Genomic DNA, 16,527 nt, shown 5'->3' on the forward strand with positions numbered 1-16,527 from the left:
GATTATTAATGGCGGATTTTACGGCCACCGCGAAATTATTGTACGCGTTTCTTCTAGACTGTGAATTCCGCACGCTTTTTGGACTGTAAAAGTTTATGCGAAATTCTGTCGTGTAAAACGCCAGGCTCCAAGAGAGCAAAGAAGAAAATAATCTGACGAAACTGATCGATTAGTAGCCAATCAAAGTAAAAATTGACTAAGTCGATTGTAAGAAATATGAATTATTATTTATTAATTTATTAATTAAATGAGCTGAATTTTCCATAGATTGCAGAATATAATACATACAATGAGAATCACAGGAAAAATGTATGTTGTTGTTATAAGAATTTACATATTTAATAATTCTGGTAATACAATTATATAAAAGTAATTGTATAAATTATATAAAAATATATTTCTTCTTCAATAATTTTGATAAACTGTTTTAATGCACTGTTCATAACAGTGCATGTTGTCATGGAAAAAATCTTAACTTAACGATAAAGAAGAGCAAAGAACAAATCTCTAAACCATCTACAACTTTCTGTATTTAAAAAATAAAGCTTCGCGAGCTGCGCGCGCGCGTATCAAGAGAACCATCAATTAAATATTAAGAGAGAAATTTAAACTATATTCGCCGATGTGTTTAATTAAAAAAAAACACAAACATTAAAATAGTGTTGTCCTGTTACCAATATTCAAGCATTAGAAATTGTAGGCATAAGATAAATACGATTTTTCTTTAATTACCAAGGCAATTATTAAATACGAAGAAATCACAATTACAAAAATGCTGATTACTAAAAATTTTATCAGACATATTTTCAGCTACTGTTACTAAATTTAATACAAGTCTTTATAAACTGATTATCTAATTCACTAGATTCTCTGTCATTCAAAATAAAATCTATCTTCGTTTCTGTTATTATAAAAATAGATGTTCACCCGTTATAAAAATAGATGTTATACATAAATAAATCATATTAAATCAAAATAAATTTCGCTTCAAGCTTGACCAATTTGAATCGGAGAGCAGCTGAAAATTACTCGTTCGAGGCAATCGAGCCTCGATCAGTAGAATGGGATTTCGGTGTCAGACCAGCTGCCGATGAAATAGTCAAGTCAAAGGTAATGTAATGGAACAGAGGATCGGACCCCGACGCACACAATGGATTCGGAAATATTAAATGAAGCGGCCGAAGCACGGCGATAGGTCATCGCGAACAATGGCGAGTCCCTATCTCTTGCCAAAAATTTTTTGGGGCGAACTAGCTTTTTTCCCGCGTACGATAGGCTCCGGTGTGGAATTGTACCTGCATTCCTATTCTTCCGTACTTCAGGGAGCATGCCAAAAGTTATCTTTTTTTTTCTGTTTCTCGTTCGCTCGTTCCGCAAATATTTGTTCCCCGCACGAGCAAAAAAAAAGAAGAGAAAAAGAAATGTGAGCACTGCTAACGGCAGGAATTATCGCTGTTTTATTAACAGCACTCGCGCGCGATATTGTTGCAAAGTGCGCGGATTTAATAAGGGTTCCATTAACGCGCAGAAATTCGTGCGCCAGAGGCGGAAAAAGGTTCTGAAATTCTTTCTGGCGATCGATACCGCGTGCTGGGAGGTATACGATGCTGGCTGGCACGTGGTACGGATGAGTAGACGTTTTCTTCGTATGTATTCCCACAAGAGGACAACGAGCGTTTGGTGCTACAGTGACTCACAGTCAACGTCGGCCGCACACTATCGTTGGATTAAACGCGATGAATGAAATACTGAATGCGGTAATTCACATTGAATTTGCTAATGCGAAAATTATGATAAATAATATGCAATATTCCGAGAAAGAAATACGATAACATCGCAATGACGCAGAAAGAGAGGGAGGGGTGCCTCGCTGCAAATCTCGGCCGCGAGCAGAATTTGTATTTACTATTTCCATTGAGCGTTACAGCGCGATACAGTAACATTTACGTGCTAAGTGTTCTCTTAACCCTCTCAGTGCCGACCAAAAGAGTCGTGTGTAGCTGAGCGAAATATACCGAAGCAGATTGGTAAAGGCCGGGAGAGAAATTAGAACAATTTCGCGTAGAACGTGATAATTAGAAAATTCGAACGGAACGAAGAAACGAGAAATAGAACTGTTGCACATTAAAAATATTAAGAAAACAATATTTGGTGTGCACTTCTTGACTAATTAGTCAAGTCCGTGCGAGATAGTTTGCCAAGTGTTGAGCGAAGAAAGGGCTATTAAAATATTAAATTGCTGCTATCACTTTCACTCTTTCTAATCAGTTATTATGCAAAATGTTTCGTGGCCGAAATTCACTGCGAGTTCTCACTTATTTGTTACGAAACATCCGAAGAAAGACATCCGAAACAAAGTAATTATTTTCGGGTGAAAATTAATCTATTTTGCGCTTCGTTCCGCGCCTTAAGCTTCGAACGATCGTGTGGACGATTTTGAGCGTGAATCGCTGTATGAAAACGAAAAGTGACATTTTCGCGATCGGATCGACTGTTGTATAATATTATATTGCCCGACAACTTGGATACGTCGCGTATTATCGATAATAATTGCGTTCGTGATGTAATTATTACTGTATAATGAAATTGGTGGAACATCGCGCCAGAGCGTCGCTACAGGCACATATTTGCAAGCCGAGTTATAATTATTAGCGGAGACTAGAGTTATTTCTAGACCGTATATACAATGCTTTGATTACACAATTACGCCTCTTGACACAGTGTAATTATATTTTCCGGCCAATTTCGCGTGGGCAAGTTTACAATGAATGTTGAACCTGGGGCCGATCGGGGAAGCAAAAAACGAGCCTGGATCCCCCGTGCATTCGCTCGGGACGCGAAGATTTTTAATTAAAAATATTACCCGCGATATCGAGGCGGCGTGCTTTCACCTTCGTCGAGCAATTAAAATGAATACAAACTCCGGTGTAAATTGAAATGTGCCCGGGGGTCGTCGCGCCGGTGCGGCAAAGGGACGGAAAAGATTTTCGAGAGGAAATTTCGGGATCAGGAGCGACCGAGCCCATGGCCGTGAGTTCCTCGTCGCATAACCGTGGCAAAAGAGCCCTGGCAGAGCCGAAATTATTGCGTTTTCTTGGCCCCCGTCCAAACACCGACAACTAACAGCCGTGTGATTATTGCAACACAGTCTATATTGGCCTACATCGATATGGACACAGATCGCGCGTCGGATGCGTTTAATCAGTGCTCCCTTAGGGGAGTATTGTTGTCTAAAGCGCGACGTTATGGACTAACTGTGATTTAATACCGTGAAAATGCACGTTTCTGGATGCTTTAGCAGTCTCTTGCGAACAAATTTCTCGTGTGCTTTTTTTGTCAAAATTAGGACAGACTCGAGTAGACGATTCTTCGGGATAAGAATACCGCTGTTTCGTTTAGCTCAAGTTTCTCGAATTTTCACGACGTCGAACGTATCATGAACAAAGATCTGCTCTCTACTTTTACGGGTGTACTGCGGATTTTATGCATTCACGACAACACTGAACACGTGAAATAAAACATTGTGAAGCTGCCAGAAAGAATTTAAGAATACCGTGGCAACGTTGTTGACTTGTGAAAATTATTGAAAAAAGCAATTAATGTTTACTTGTGTTCTCCCTTTCTCGCAATTCACTTAGAACATTTTTATTTTGCATAAAGGTTTAGTTATATAAGAGCACTACAATAAATGTATAGGGCGTCATACGGTGCAACCGGACAGGGGCTGATTCTACGTCAGAAAATAAGTCGAAGGAGAAGAATAACATTATTTCGTTTAAGGCTTCGTTCTCGAGAAATCCGAATTGGAAGAAGCGTCAAGTTCGCGTGGCTTGTAGTGCGACGAGAAGTGGAATTGGAATGTAGTCGCCAGACGCGCGCCGTTTGATTCCTGTTCAATAGTATTATTTTCTCAACCGAATTTTTCTCGAGAATGGAGCCTTGACTGAAAGGAGTTTATCCTATAGTTTCGACTTGTTTTTCGACGTAGCCTGTTCAGTTGTCAGTTACACGACAGCCTGTATTAGAGCAAAACGAAAGAATCCATATGTCTACGATGATCGGAGAATTGTACTTCGTTCCTGGTCAGAATTAATTCGTCGAAATTCAAAGAACAACGCTATTTTGTGAACGAAATATCCACGCACTCTACTTTTCGTGCTATAAATACATGCACCAAAGGTACACGCAAGTGTAAAATCGTTCGGTCGAATAGATTTCGAGAGATTAATTACGTTAGAGAAGATTCATAAATAAAATTGTAAACCATCCTAAATACAATAAGCAACAGTGTTCTTCTGTCTGTAATCAATTTGATCACGTTATCATTGGTATGAAACCTTATGCATTCAGCTGATGTAGGAACGCAAGAAGTTCATTGTACATTATCTAAAAATAAAGTTCAGAGATATTGACCGAAGAATGAACCTTTCGTACAACCTCGATCTTCGCATTGGTCTACGATATCCCCCGCCGATCGAACGTCCCAGCATCCCTTGCTCGAGTACAGCCGTTCGACGGGATCGGGTCGAGTGCTGGAAACGCTTATGAGGCGATTGCGTAAACAACGAATTATCGACTTTAATAATAACCCAGATCCGCGCGACGAGCCGCCGACGGGTCGCCGTTCGCGAAACAATTTCCGAACCGCGGCGGTGCCGAGTAACATTGCACGTGGCCGCCGCTCCAACAAGTTACATCCCTCCGCGTTACATCCCCCTAATAATCGCGCACGATTACGTCGCAGCCGGTAATCTTTCCGGGCCGTGAGCACGCGACCCCTCTTTCGATTAGCTATGCGATTCAAGGTCGTGCCTAGTGCGCAACTCGGTGCCGAACCGAGAAAAACCAACAATAACAACCATCCTAGCGAATATATTATACTTATAGGTGTCGCGTAGAAAGAAGCTCTCGGGGACGCTCGTTTTACGTGGTCGCGTCGCGATCGCACGTGGGCCTCGGTGGATCCATTATTCGAGATCGATGGCATGGGTGGAGAAATAGAAAAGTTAACGATTTAGGAAAGGGTGGGTGAGGATGCGACAAAGATAGATAGATAGAGAGAGAGAGAGAGAGAGAGAGAGAAATATATATAGAGCGATATATAGACAGAGCAAGGGCGAGAGAGAGTGAGAGAGAGAGAATTAAAGAGGCATGCAACTGACAGCCAGATGACAGCTGACCGAGTGACCCGCAGCAACCACCCCTTCCGCTCGGCAATTCTCGATTTTCCTCGGAATCGACGAGCAGGCAGGGGCTGGCTTTTGTTTCGATAGAATAATCAGAGCTTACCACCTTGCTTACGGACTGGCATCGTTCTTGGCGGCGGATAAATCCCCGACGGAGCTGGTTCGAAACGTCGGTGGCACGGTTGCGTGGGCAGGGGGTGGACGACAGGGGGTCACCGAGGACACGGACACGGCACTTTTGCTTGTGAGCTTCGCGGACTGGAAATGGAACGCGAGACCAGCGAGAAAAATCAGCACAAAAGCCACACGGCGTGTCACTTGGATACTAGAGGGGGATCGCGCACGGCACACTATTGTCACGCGAATCGACGACCTGTTTCACGGGCGGCGTAGACGGGCACGTACACGGTTCGGCACGTCACTCGCGAGACCTCCCGGTGGCCCGTCGAAACGTGGGCAAAACGAAACGGATATAAACACAGGCCGCCACCACTCGGCCACAGGCAATATGGCGTCGCGCTTACTCTAGCAGCCGGAAAACTGACTGGCCGCGAGAACGCCACCTCCGATTGGTCGATCGCACCATGCGTGACGTCAGGTCGCCCCTGTGACGCGCTACCCCGTAAACGCAACCCCCGATGAGAGCACACCACAAGAACGCGTGTGCCTGATCCTCCGTAGCTAGCCTCGAAATTCTAATGGCATTAGAAGCACGATCTCTCGCTTGAATATCACGTCTAACCGAGGCACAACGTTCTTGGAGGATTGCGAAATGTTCGTTAGTTTCCGACAGATACGCAGAGTATCGACGGTCTAATCACAGTTTATATTTATGTTTCGATGCGCGCCCGTTACGCGTCGCTAGCTGTCGATGGCTACGGTAGCTCTATCTTGCGGTGTCGAATGAAAAGTGTTTTCGGCGTCCACGTTTATGAGCTCGTCGTAATTTGGATATCGGTTATTTGTTGTTTACCCCTGTTGTTAAAGGCGAATTAGATGTAAGTTGATGGATTATGAATGATGAGGAATGTTTTATAAGGCTAGAGAGATTCGATAGTAAACGATGTCAAATCGAGACTTCGGTGAAATGCAGCTGTTTCGTAATGTTATTTTGTTAGGTTTTAAACAATTATGTAAAGATTATATTAGACTTTGTTCCTAAAATATTTCAAGCCGTCATGGGTTTCCGTATAAGAGCAATGATAATGCCGATGTGATTCAAATACTCGGTGTAGCGAAATCATTACCTATGCGATTATTTTCGTAGAGCAAGATTGATGGCAGCAGTAGCCGTACATTCAGGCAAACCAGAGGATGAATTTGTTTCAGGCGTTGTAGTACCTCGTAGTCACTGGAGATTGTTAAAGGAGTGGAAGCCGAAGTCGGAAGTGTATGTGGTTTATATTCGACTGAAAACTTTCATTTACTGGTAAAACATTCTTAATTTTCCTGTATTAGATGGTGGCTACTACATGGTGACAAAATGATTGGGGGAATGTGTGTCGTAAATGCGTTGCTGATTAATACTATATTTAGAAACAAATTGAAACTGCATCACAAAGGTTCCATGACTACAAATTTTTTTGCGTTCACGGGACCTATGTTTTTAGGGTCTGGCTTTTATAAATCGGTATGTTGTCATATAATATAATAACAAGAGCATATTTTGTAATTGTAATTCATTATTTTCAGTTTATCACACGTGATATAATGTTCCACAAGCAGTCATGTACATTGTGTAGTCTAATGAAAGGAAACTTGCTTATGCTATGTACAGGTTTACTCTTTCCATTAGCTACATTGCCAGCATTGAATATTGGAGTAAGATTGTTACTTTCATATTACTTCTACATATGTTATTCAATTTTTGTAGATATTGTATTAGTTTCTTTTTCATATAGATGGCTGCAAATTTGGGCCTAAGAGTACCCCATCCTACTGAGTGGAAAGAACTTGTTCGATTTGGCTGGAATACTTTAAAACCAGCAATGAAACATCTGACAGTCATGCTTATATTTAGTTCTATTACAGCGAGTCTTGTAACATACCAACAGATTCGGTCGATAAATAATGTAGTAAAGATTATAATGGATATGGATCAATATAACAGAGAACATGGAGTTGATCAACTTACCGAATAATTTTTGTTTTGCCTAGGTATGTATCTGTACTATTTGCTTATACTGACTATACATATATTTATGCATAGGGGCAAGCAATAAAAATAAAGTCTTGACATACATAAAAAGTCGTTTATTTATTACATGTTAATTAATCATTAATATTTTAAATTATACGTGAAACGTGATATTGAAATTTTAATTCAATAAATAATTCATGAATTACTGTATTACATTTATATTAAATTATAATATATTTCTTATATATCAAATATTAATTATTTTGATTAAATAATTAATTCTTTTACAATGTTTAGACTGTGTTTTTTTTAATATTTTTTATTCTGAAAATCATAAAATCAAATGTATTAAACGTTGTAACAGCTATTATGGAAGAGCATGGTTTTGTTAAGTTTCATAAAAAAAAGTGATAAATTTTTAGCATTTTCAACATTCTTTTGTATAATCATATTTGTAACGATTTTTTCCTGTACTAATACAAATATATTTGATTCATCATCATTAATATATTCCATACTAAGATTCCATACTTCTAAATAAAAACCTAAATTTATATTAATGTTTGTGATAATGTAATCTATTAAAATGTATTACACACCACAAACGATCCATTTGATAAGTACTGGACTAATGATAATATATTTTAAATAAAATTACATGCACCCATTATTAACATGATGGCTAGTTTAAACATAGTAAGTACATACATACAATCGTAGATTTGAAAAATTCATTTGAAGTAACTCGTTAACTTCTGAAAATTTATTATATATAGAATAAATGTAACAATATCGAATTGTGCATGCTTTCAAACAACCATGTTCAATTATATCATAATATTTTACTACAAGACTTCATGAAAACTTTCAACTTTATTTTATACAATCTGTTTTTATCTAATTATTATTATTAATAATTTATTTGCATGTAATAAATGTAAAAGAATAGTATCACTATTCTCATGGCATTACTATCTTTATTGGAAGATATATTGCCTATAAAGAAGATGAATGTAAAATGTTGAAACTATAATAGGCATTATCTTAAACAGTAAAAGATCGTTTAATTGTCCCTAGTATCATTTTTATTTCTGTATTCCAAAATCCAAGTTTCTGCATAGGAAGACATAATCCACAATAGTGGTGTGACAAGATTCCTAAATATTCCCACCAAATAAATGGGCACTTTTGCATATATGATACAATCTGTGAATTAACAGATACAGAACGAGATTGTGTAAATGAAAATTCATTAAACTGTAGATCAAATAATGCTTGTCGACTGGCCAGTATCTTATTGTATTGCTCATTAATGTATTGTAAACAGGAGTTAATGATACCAATATTGGAATAACAAATCTTGCCAGGAATTTTAAAATAGAGAAGCCCTATGCTAGGACTCCTTGGCAGTTGCTAGCATCTTCGTCCATGCCAATGTGTCATGTACTCTTGATAACTAACTGTTACTCCTTCACTTTGATATCGAGTTAGTTTTACACTGCGTCTAATATCTGGAGTGACTAATCCTTTGTAACCACCTTTATGCAGAAGAGAATCTATTGTTTGTATTTGGTCCCATCCTAAACATAAAAAATGTTTCCTTTGCAGAACACTTATCATTGTTATTATAATTATGAATAACTTAGCACATAATAAATTAAAAGTTTATTTTTCTAATCGTATGATCTGAAAAATGCTTCTATTTTGAATTGATATGAAGATCTACAAACCTTGTGCAGTTGCAACATCAGGTAAATAAGTAGCAGTTCGCTTATTACCCTTCTCGTTATGAAACTCTATACGAATTCCGTGAACACCTACTTCCCAATCTAAATAATCTGCTCCATCTTCAAAATGACGAAGTATAGAGACACTGACATGCAAACGTGGCAGTTCTTCCCTTGTTATCGGGTTAAAACGAGAGTCCTTAAAGGCGCTATGAGATACAAGATACTTAAAATTCTATATAGTATCTTTTTCTTCAACCACATATTAAACAATACCTAGTGGTAGCATATTCCCGTAATCCTGCATGCAAATGCATTGCATTGAATGTACCAATGCAGCCTCGTAATTTCATATCTTTGCCAATAGTCCATGTTACAAATAATGGGCTTCAAAGTTTAATGTTAATGTTAAATTAGCACGTAAATAATATAACAATAATATTATATTAATTAATATACTGTATTTCTGGATGTGGAAATATAATAGTTTTAAATTTGCACTGAACTAAAGGTTTAAAAGTAAATGTAATATATGCTTCTACAAAATGTGACTAGATATTGTAAAGGTATAACTGAAAGTACTGTGAGGAAGTTATGTGTGTGCATTTAATTCGCGTGTTTCTATTTTGTATCTGGAACAAAGATAAATATGAATATACAAAGATACTTAAGATAATGTGATTGACCTAAAAATCTGAAGGTTTGTTTACGATATTTATTCAAATAATAAAAGGAGAATGTATTGCAGATGATACTGTCTTTTAAATTTACTAAGAAGCCTGTGCATATACATACAAAATACCAGAAAATAATTTGTTAGTACTTTCTAGTTTAGATTCATACAAGAAGAGTTTGTAACCTTTAGATAAAATTATAAATATTAAATGGTAGAATCCCTAACAAAGGAAGATGAAGATGCATGGCACACAAAGGCAATTGTGTGCATATACCATACGAGACTACAAAGTTCAGGGATACGAAAACTTGGCAGAAGAACCGAAGACAAGTACGAAATGTGAGACGATCTCAGAGGACAGTACTCACTATGGCTCATTGCTGAAGTTGGGCGATTTTGGTGGATCGAGTTGGTGCAGTTGGCAGTATAGAACATCGAAACAATAAAAGCCCATCTCAGGCTGCGCTATTATGGAGTTCCGCATACGAATACCATTTTGTAAACTCACGGTACCGTTGCATGGAACACTAGACGAATTGTTTAACTTTTGCTTTTTCGTTCCACAACAACCAGCTGCCATATTTTCTCAGTTAATCGTAGCAACAACCTAAGACACGATCGGTTTCCAAACCATACATCTCGCGCTTACCGTTGCTATTGCATACTAAATTGCGCGCGCGTTCCGCTAGATGTCTTGCTAATTGCAAAACAGCTGTTTCATTGCCCGCCATTTTCGTAATCGAATAATTCCACATTCGAAAACAAAATGTTTTGTTGATTCATATATTTTCCAATTCTAGTGATCGTTTAAACAGTAAATCATAGATATCGATGTAAAGCATTCAGTAACTTTATGATTAAAAATACAAATGCACACAGGAGAATCAAAGCAATTGTTTTGATAATATAAAATTTTTATTTACCCCAATCGTATAAACTATCGGCATTGTTTCTCATGCTTAATTCGTCGTGAGATTTTGATTTTTATCACCTCTCTACATAGGTATATATTATTATATGTGTATTACTTAACACAAACTTGATACCAAGCACAATACACCTTTTATTTGTAAAAACATATTAACAATATTTTTTAATTTTAGAATAATATATTAAAATCTTTCTCATAATCGTACTTATATCATTGCATTCATTCCATTGCCTAACTGTTTTTGTTTTTACGTTAAATTTCAATTATTTACTCATACAGTTACTATTGTGCACAAAAATAGTAGTTTCATATTTTTAAATCTTTTATAACTGATAAACGTTTATTGATTCGACATTAATGTCAGAGTTGATTAATTTTCCTCATGAATATTTGTAAAATATAATTACACCTATCCATTATTAACAATTATAACTATCCAAACTGTATGTGCATCTTATCTCTTTTTTTCCAATGTAATCACTAATTATTTTTCATAAATGTTAATATCAAATATTCTTACATTAAATCGACAGTGTATTTTTAATAAAAGAATTAATACGTTCTATTGTCACAAATGGAGTACGTACAATTATTATGCAAGTATTGAGTACTCTATAGTTAAATGTAACTGGCAGTTAATTGGATGTTATGCATATAAGGATGTATCCATAATTAAATTCTAAAAACAATCTACCAAACAATAGGAGTTGGTGTCAATAAAATTAAAATAATAATTTTGCTAGAATATCAATGATGAATAAGTCAGCAGTGTCTGAATTACTAAATGAACAGAAAAATAGAGGAATGAAAAAAGCATAAAAACTACCGCACATGGAAGAACATATTTCGGACTTTTTTTGAAAATTGTATTGATTTTTATATCTCTTAACTATGCCTTACTTCAAATGATAACAGAATAATGAGATAAGTAGAGTGCACAAAGCAACAACAATTCTATTTATGACTTCATAGTCGGAGAATAATTAGAATCACAATGAGATCGTCGTATTTTAACTTACAACTATATTACAAATATTATTCATACATTTTAACCCATTCACAATGCAATAAAATAATTAGGAACAATAACTTCTACTTGAACAAAGTATAACAGGGACTAAAGCTGCTTACTCTGTCATGGAAAAGAGCAAAAGTTTAAATGCACCGTCTTGTCTAAATCTTTATAAAATTACATACTTCTACATGTGTTGTCTTACCCGAATCTTTCTCATACACTGTGAGTGGGTTAATAGTTACAACGTAGTCCATTGTTCAATTACAGTAAAGATCTTGTTCGATAAATGTATGTTAACTATATATTCATATTTTTATTACATTAGTACAAAAATGGTGATTTACTACATGTGGTTTTACTTGTTACTGTTCAATTTTTACAATGAAAAATTTATTAATTATTTATCAATTTTTTGTATTTTCGAAACACTTTTGAAGAATCATTGTCATAATTATATCTTTATTAATAGTTATTTTCTGAATCATTTCAAAGTGTGAGTTCCATATTAACTTTGTCATTTAAGAGGTAGAATTCTTTGCAGTAATAAAACACTGGACCATAACTAGTTTTCAAAATAAATTTCAATGTAACAATGGTATAAAAATAAGCAAAGTAGAAGTATGAAACGATGATTTAAAATAGCTAAAGACTCTGTACAACTTCAACATGTGATAGAAATCGTTTATTTATACCATTAGTACAAAGAAATTAAAGTCAATTAGTTTAAAATTATCATATTCAACATATGAATCAATCATCACATATATAAAAAGCAACAATAAAACAGTTTTTTTCTATATATGATTATTTTGAAGTAATAAAAAATATTGTATTCACAAATTACCTAATTCATGGAATTACAGCTTTTTATGCAAATAGCTTAAGCTGCAACTAACAACTGTATCTCACATATAACTTAAAAGAACATTAACATAATGAAAATCTATATTCGTTCACCCTTTATTTGAATATTCATATATGTAAATCTAAGAATGATATCCTATATTCATTGTAGTATAGGTATAATAGAAACACATTTTCCCATGAATTTGTACATTAAATCTTGTGTAGCAGGCAGTGAATTGCAGGCAGCATCACTGTGCTATGAAATTTTTTACGTCACTCGTATACTGCAGACATTAGCGTAAACGGACATGTGATAAGTATGATGGCTGAGCTAGAACTGTACATCTTTTATTATAATTAGATTTATCAACGGATTGAAGTAGATAAGCAATTAGACTTTAAATACACGTTTAAAATTTGAATTCTTGTTTCCAGAATATCTCATAATTTATTTACATAAGAATTCATGTAAATTTTTTCATTTATATATTATGTAAAAAGTGTTGAAGGAATAAAACAGTGCCATCATACGTAAAGCTTGTCTGCTCTTAAGGAGGACTTTGTGGTATCATAAAAGGAAAACAATGTATGTAGAAACATACAAAGTACAATAGGCACCACTTTAAACAATGAAAAATTGCGAACAGTAGCCGCCTCCAATGTCATTTTCGTTTGCGAACCCCACGATCTGCAGGTTCTTGTGATGAAAAACGATGGACACAAGGAGGAGGGTGATGTACTTGTGGATTTAAAGGAGGATATGGTGAACCTGTTTGATCCCACCAAAGTGATGAATAATCCCATACTGGAACCATAACTGGAGAAATAGGAGGCATTGGTAGGGGATGTATGAATGATGTAGGATGATTACGTTGTGTCATCGTTAATCCAGCTTGTGGATTGCTTACATAAGAACTGTTTTGAGTATTACTGTATGGTAAATTAGAAGAATGAGGACTGTCTGTATTACAGTGAACTGCAATGGAATTTTGAAATAATTGGGGCCCTTGATTAGGACCCCAAGCCAGCTGCTAGCATCTTCGACTATGCCAGTGTGTCATGTATTCCTGATAGCTTACAGTAACTTTTTCACTTTGATATCGTGTTAACTTCACACTGCGCCTAATATCTGGAGTGACTAATCCTTTGTAACCACCTTTATGCAACAATGAATCGATCGTCTGTATTTGGTCCCATCCTAAATATAATTTATATAGTTTTTAATGTTATCAATGTTATGTATTAAATCTTTGATCTATAATTATTCATAATTGACCTAAATTATGCTAATTTAAGAAATATAAAACGTGCAAACCTTGTTCAGTTGCAACGTCGGGTAAATAAGTAGCAGTCCGCTTATTACCCTTCTCATTATGAAACTCTATACGAATTCCATGGACACCTACTTCCCAATCTAAATAATCAACACCATCCTCAAAGTGTCTCAAAATTGAGACACTTACGTGTAAGCGTGGAAGTTCTTCTCGTGTTATAGGATTAAAACGTGAATCTTTGAATGCACTTTGAAAAGTATCTAATGTCTTTAAAAATATATGATAATTACATTGTTTCAAATAAACATAAACTAATCTTACCTGGTTGTAGCATACTCCCGAAGGCCAACATGTAATTGCATTGCATTGAATGTACCAATACAGCCTCTCAACCTCATATCTTTTCCTATTGTCCATGTAACAAACAATGGGCTAAAATATATAAATACAAAACATTATAAATTACATTATATTACATGTAGCTCACAAAATTTTTTAAATGATACATTTAATTCTAGTATGTTGATGTTAATGTTTAATATTACAGCAATACAAATAAATTTAATGCCATAACAAACTTTCTATATAGAGTTCTTTAAATTATTTCTTTTCATTTTTCTCTAATAAGAAACATTAAAATACTGTTTGACCAGGAACAAGCGTTTTCATTTCTCATAACATAATTAATTATAAATGACATAGTAGGTCATAGATATTTGTGATAACTTCAAATACAACAATTATTTGACGTGATAACAAGCAATTGTAAAAGATAACAGACTCGATTTCATAAAACAAAAATATTAAACATTGTGACAAAGAAATTTAACGGGGGGGTGAGTATAAAACATTCGGATTGAGAGCAGCTGAAGGCGCAGACATACAAGCGGAATTGAAAAAGAGGGAGAGCGAATGAGGAGAAGAAAAAGAGGGAGAGACGATGACAAAGAAAAAGGTGAAAATAGAAAAAGACAGCGATATCAATGAGAAAGAAAGTGAGGGGGACAATTCACGCGAAAGGGAGAAAAAGAAATGCCAAAAGCATATGACGATGGTTGGCAAATAATACTCACAAAGCTTCGTTGCTAAAGCTGGGCGGTTTTGGAGGGTCAAGTTGATGCAGTTGGCAATACAAAACATCAAAGCAAAAGAAGCCCATTTCTGGTTTTACGATCAGCCCATTTCTCAGTTGTGTTCCATTCTGTAATACCGAACCATTGCATGGCACACTCGATGAGTTGTTCAGTTTTTGCTTTTTCGTCCCACAACAACCTGCAGCCATGTTTCCTTCGTCGACTCTCACGACGGACGCGACTACTGTGAACACGATTGGTCCTCAACCCGCTCGTCTCTCATTCTTCCCTGTCGTCGCGAGCTTAATTACGCGCGCGTTCCGTTAGATGTCCTCGTGCTCGCCGAAACAGCTGTTTCATTGTACGCCATTTGTGAGGACAAACGCGGCGACAAACAACCGAACTTGAAAATTGGCGGCAGCATACGCGGGCCCTACTTCTGTCACAACAAATTGTTCAATTTGATTACATAAAAGAGCACACCTATATCCAACGTTTCGCTCAACATTTCACACGCTCCTAATTGCTATTTGATCATGAAAAGCGTAAGACAAGTCTTACTATATAATTGATTTGCGAACTTTTTAAACAATAACGATTACCACTGGAATACTGGTACGATTCAAGCTCGTATAGTGTTTGATATAATACGTACGTGTGTTGAATAGGTTAAATGGGTATACCTACCTCCGCGCGTAAAAATAACTTACCCGACACATTCACGGTTATCATAAATAGAGCTCTCTAAAGTTTCGTTCCGAGATGCAAAAGAAATCGGATATGTTGAACAAGCGGTGCCAGATACAATTTGCCGGTGAAAAAACTATGCCGAGGGCACCGACTTTTCTAACCCCTTACCTGGCACCTGCTCATGATGCACCGGAGGAGCCCGAGGCGTGACAGCAGATTCAACCTGGCAACGTGCACTTGCTTGTAGCTGTCCGGTACATTGCCAAGTGGCTATATTTTTTCTGACAGCTGACATCGTGTACCCGCGGTTTATGGCATAACGGTTGTACGCTTTCTGCCAAGCGTCCAGTGAAATAACAAAGTGTCTATTTTTCGTCGGTAGTACGGGTTCCTGGGAAACGAGACGAGCCGGACACTTGTAACCTAATCGTTACTGTGACGGTACCGCGTGACGACAGATAGTGCTCTCGCCGTACGATCCGTGCGAACCATGTGAACATAAACATTGACCGCTCCAGACCGCTTTCCTGCAGTGAAAATAAGTGACAGCTAACGGCGAACCGTCGAACCGTGATCGTTACAAAATCGATCAACACGTCGCCGAATCGATCGATTACAATAGCCCTCGAAAACCGGCGTATTTCGATTTTCGAGTGTAGTAAACTTGACGATTTTTCGAAGTGCCTGCTGAGCAAGAGACAGACCGCGAAGAATCGCAGACCGTTCACGGTGAAAAAAAAACAGGTAAGGATGTTACTTCTATATTTATGCCATGTTCATACGCGCGCGCGTGTGAGTTACGTACGTGTATCGCGTTATTCGAATCTCGTTCGCGATGGTCATTTCCAATCTCGTCTCACATGCTCGCGCGCGCTCGCGTGTGCAACGCGTTCGTATTTGTTGCGTGCGATTTATACGCGAGAACACGTTATATAAAATGTGTCATAATACTCTTCGGACGCTCAGGTG

General features: G+C 36.8%; 5 protein-coding genes and 1 long non-coding RNA gene across 8 annotated transcripts in view; 2 read left to right on the forward strand and 4 right to left on the reverse strand.

Moving 5' to 3' along the window:
- LOC117222450 (discs large 1) overlaps nucleotides 1-5,957 on the reverse strand; it is a 496,085-nt gene extending 490,128 nt beyond the window's left edge. The window contains exon 1 of the mRNA XM_076522034.1: nucleotides 5,290-5,957. Within this exon, the coding sequence (XP_076378149.1) occupies nucleotides 5,290-5,311 (22 nt within the window). The 5' untranslated portion in view covers nucleotides 5,312-5,957. The remainder of the gene's footprint in view (nucleotides 1-5,289) is intronic.
- A 77-nt stretch (nucleotides 5,958-6,034) lies between these two features.
- On the forward strand, nucleotides 6,035-7,434 carry LOC117222451 (uncharacterized). The gene is made up of 5 exons (XM_033474149.2): nucleotides 6,035-6,184; nucleotides 6,454-6,576; nucleotides 6,645-6,816; nucleotides 6,879-7,007; nucleotides 7,088-7,434. Exons 2-5 carry the CDS (start codon nucleotides 6,464-6,466, stop codon nucleotides 7,325-7,327), a joined length of 654 nt encoding a protein of 217 aa, XP_033330040.2. The 5' UTR covers nucleotides 6,035-6,184; nucleotides 6,454-6,463; the 3' UTR covers nucleotides 7,328-7,434.
- A 746-nt stretch (nucleotides 7,435-8,180) lies between these two features.
- Nucleotides 8,181-10,415, reverse strand: LOC117222481 (AMMECR1-like protein). The gene is made up of 4 exons (XM_033474202.2): nucleotides 10,098-10,415; nucleotides 9,330-9,440; nucleotides 9,057-9,262; nucleotides 8,181-8,906 (listed from the first exon to the last, which is right to left on the reverse strand). The coding sequence occupies exons 1-4, from the start codon at nucleotides 10,307-10,309 to the stop codon at nucleotides 8,740-8,742; spliced, it is 696 nt and encodes a 231-aa protein (XP_033330093.1). The 5' UTR covers nucleotides 10,310-10,415; the 3' UTR covers nucleotides 8,181-8,739.
- Nucleotides 10,416-10,772: 357 nt separating this feature from the next.
- Nucleotides 10,773-15,077, reverse strand: LOC117222482 (nuclear protein AMMECR1). Its single transcript, XM_033474203.2, has 4 exons — nucleotides 14,869-15,077; nucleotides 14,117-14,227; nucleotides 13,837-14,042; nucleotides 10,773-13,719 (listed from the first exon to the last, which is right to left on the reverse strand). Exons 1-4 carry the CDS (start codon nucleotides 15,075-15,077, stop codon nucleotides 13,553-13,555), a joined length of 693 nt encoding a protein of 230 aa, XP_033330094.1. The 3' UTR covers nucleotides 10,773-13,552.
- A 95-nt stretch (nucleotides 15,078-15,172) lies between these two features.
- On the reverse strand, nucleotides 15,173-15,859 carry LOC143259499 (uncharacterized). Its single transcript, XR_013033440.1, has 2 exons — nucleotides 15,727-15,859; nucleotides 15,173-15,307 (listed from the first exon to the last, which is right to left on the reverse strand). It is a non-coding gene; the product is annotated as an uncharacterized LOC143259499 (long non-coding RNA).
- Nucleotides 15,784-16,527, forward strand: part of RhoGEF3 (Rho guanine nucleotide exchange factor 3) — a 384,940-nt gene continuing 384,196 nt past the window's right edge. For 2 of the 3 annotated variants that reach the window (XM_033474191.2, XM_033474194.2), the window contains exon 1: nucleotides 15,784-16,302. The gene's annotated coding sequence lies outside the window, so the exon portion shown is untranslated. Of the gene's footprint in view, nucleotides 16,303-16,402; nucleotides 16,525-16,527 lie in introns of those variants that run through there. The other variant, XM_076522015.1, reaches the window with a different exon arrangement.

This window comes from Megalopta genalis, chromosome 5 (assembly GCF_051020955.1).
Source record: "Megalopta genalis isolate 19385.01 chromosome 5, iyMegGena1_principal, whole genome shotgun sequence".
NCBI classification, from domain to species: domain Eukaryota; kingdom Metazoa; phylum Arthropoda; class Insecta; order Hymenoptera; family Halictidae; genus Megalopta; species Megalopta genalis.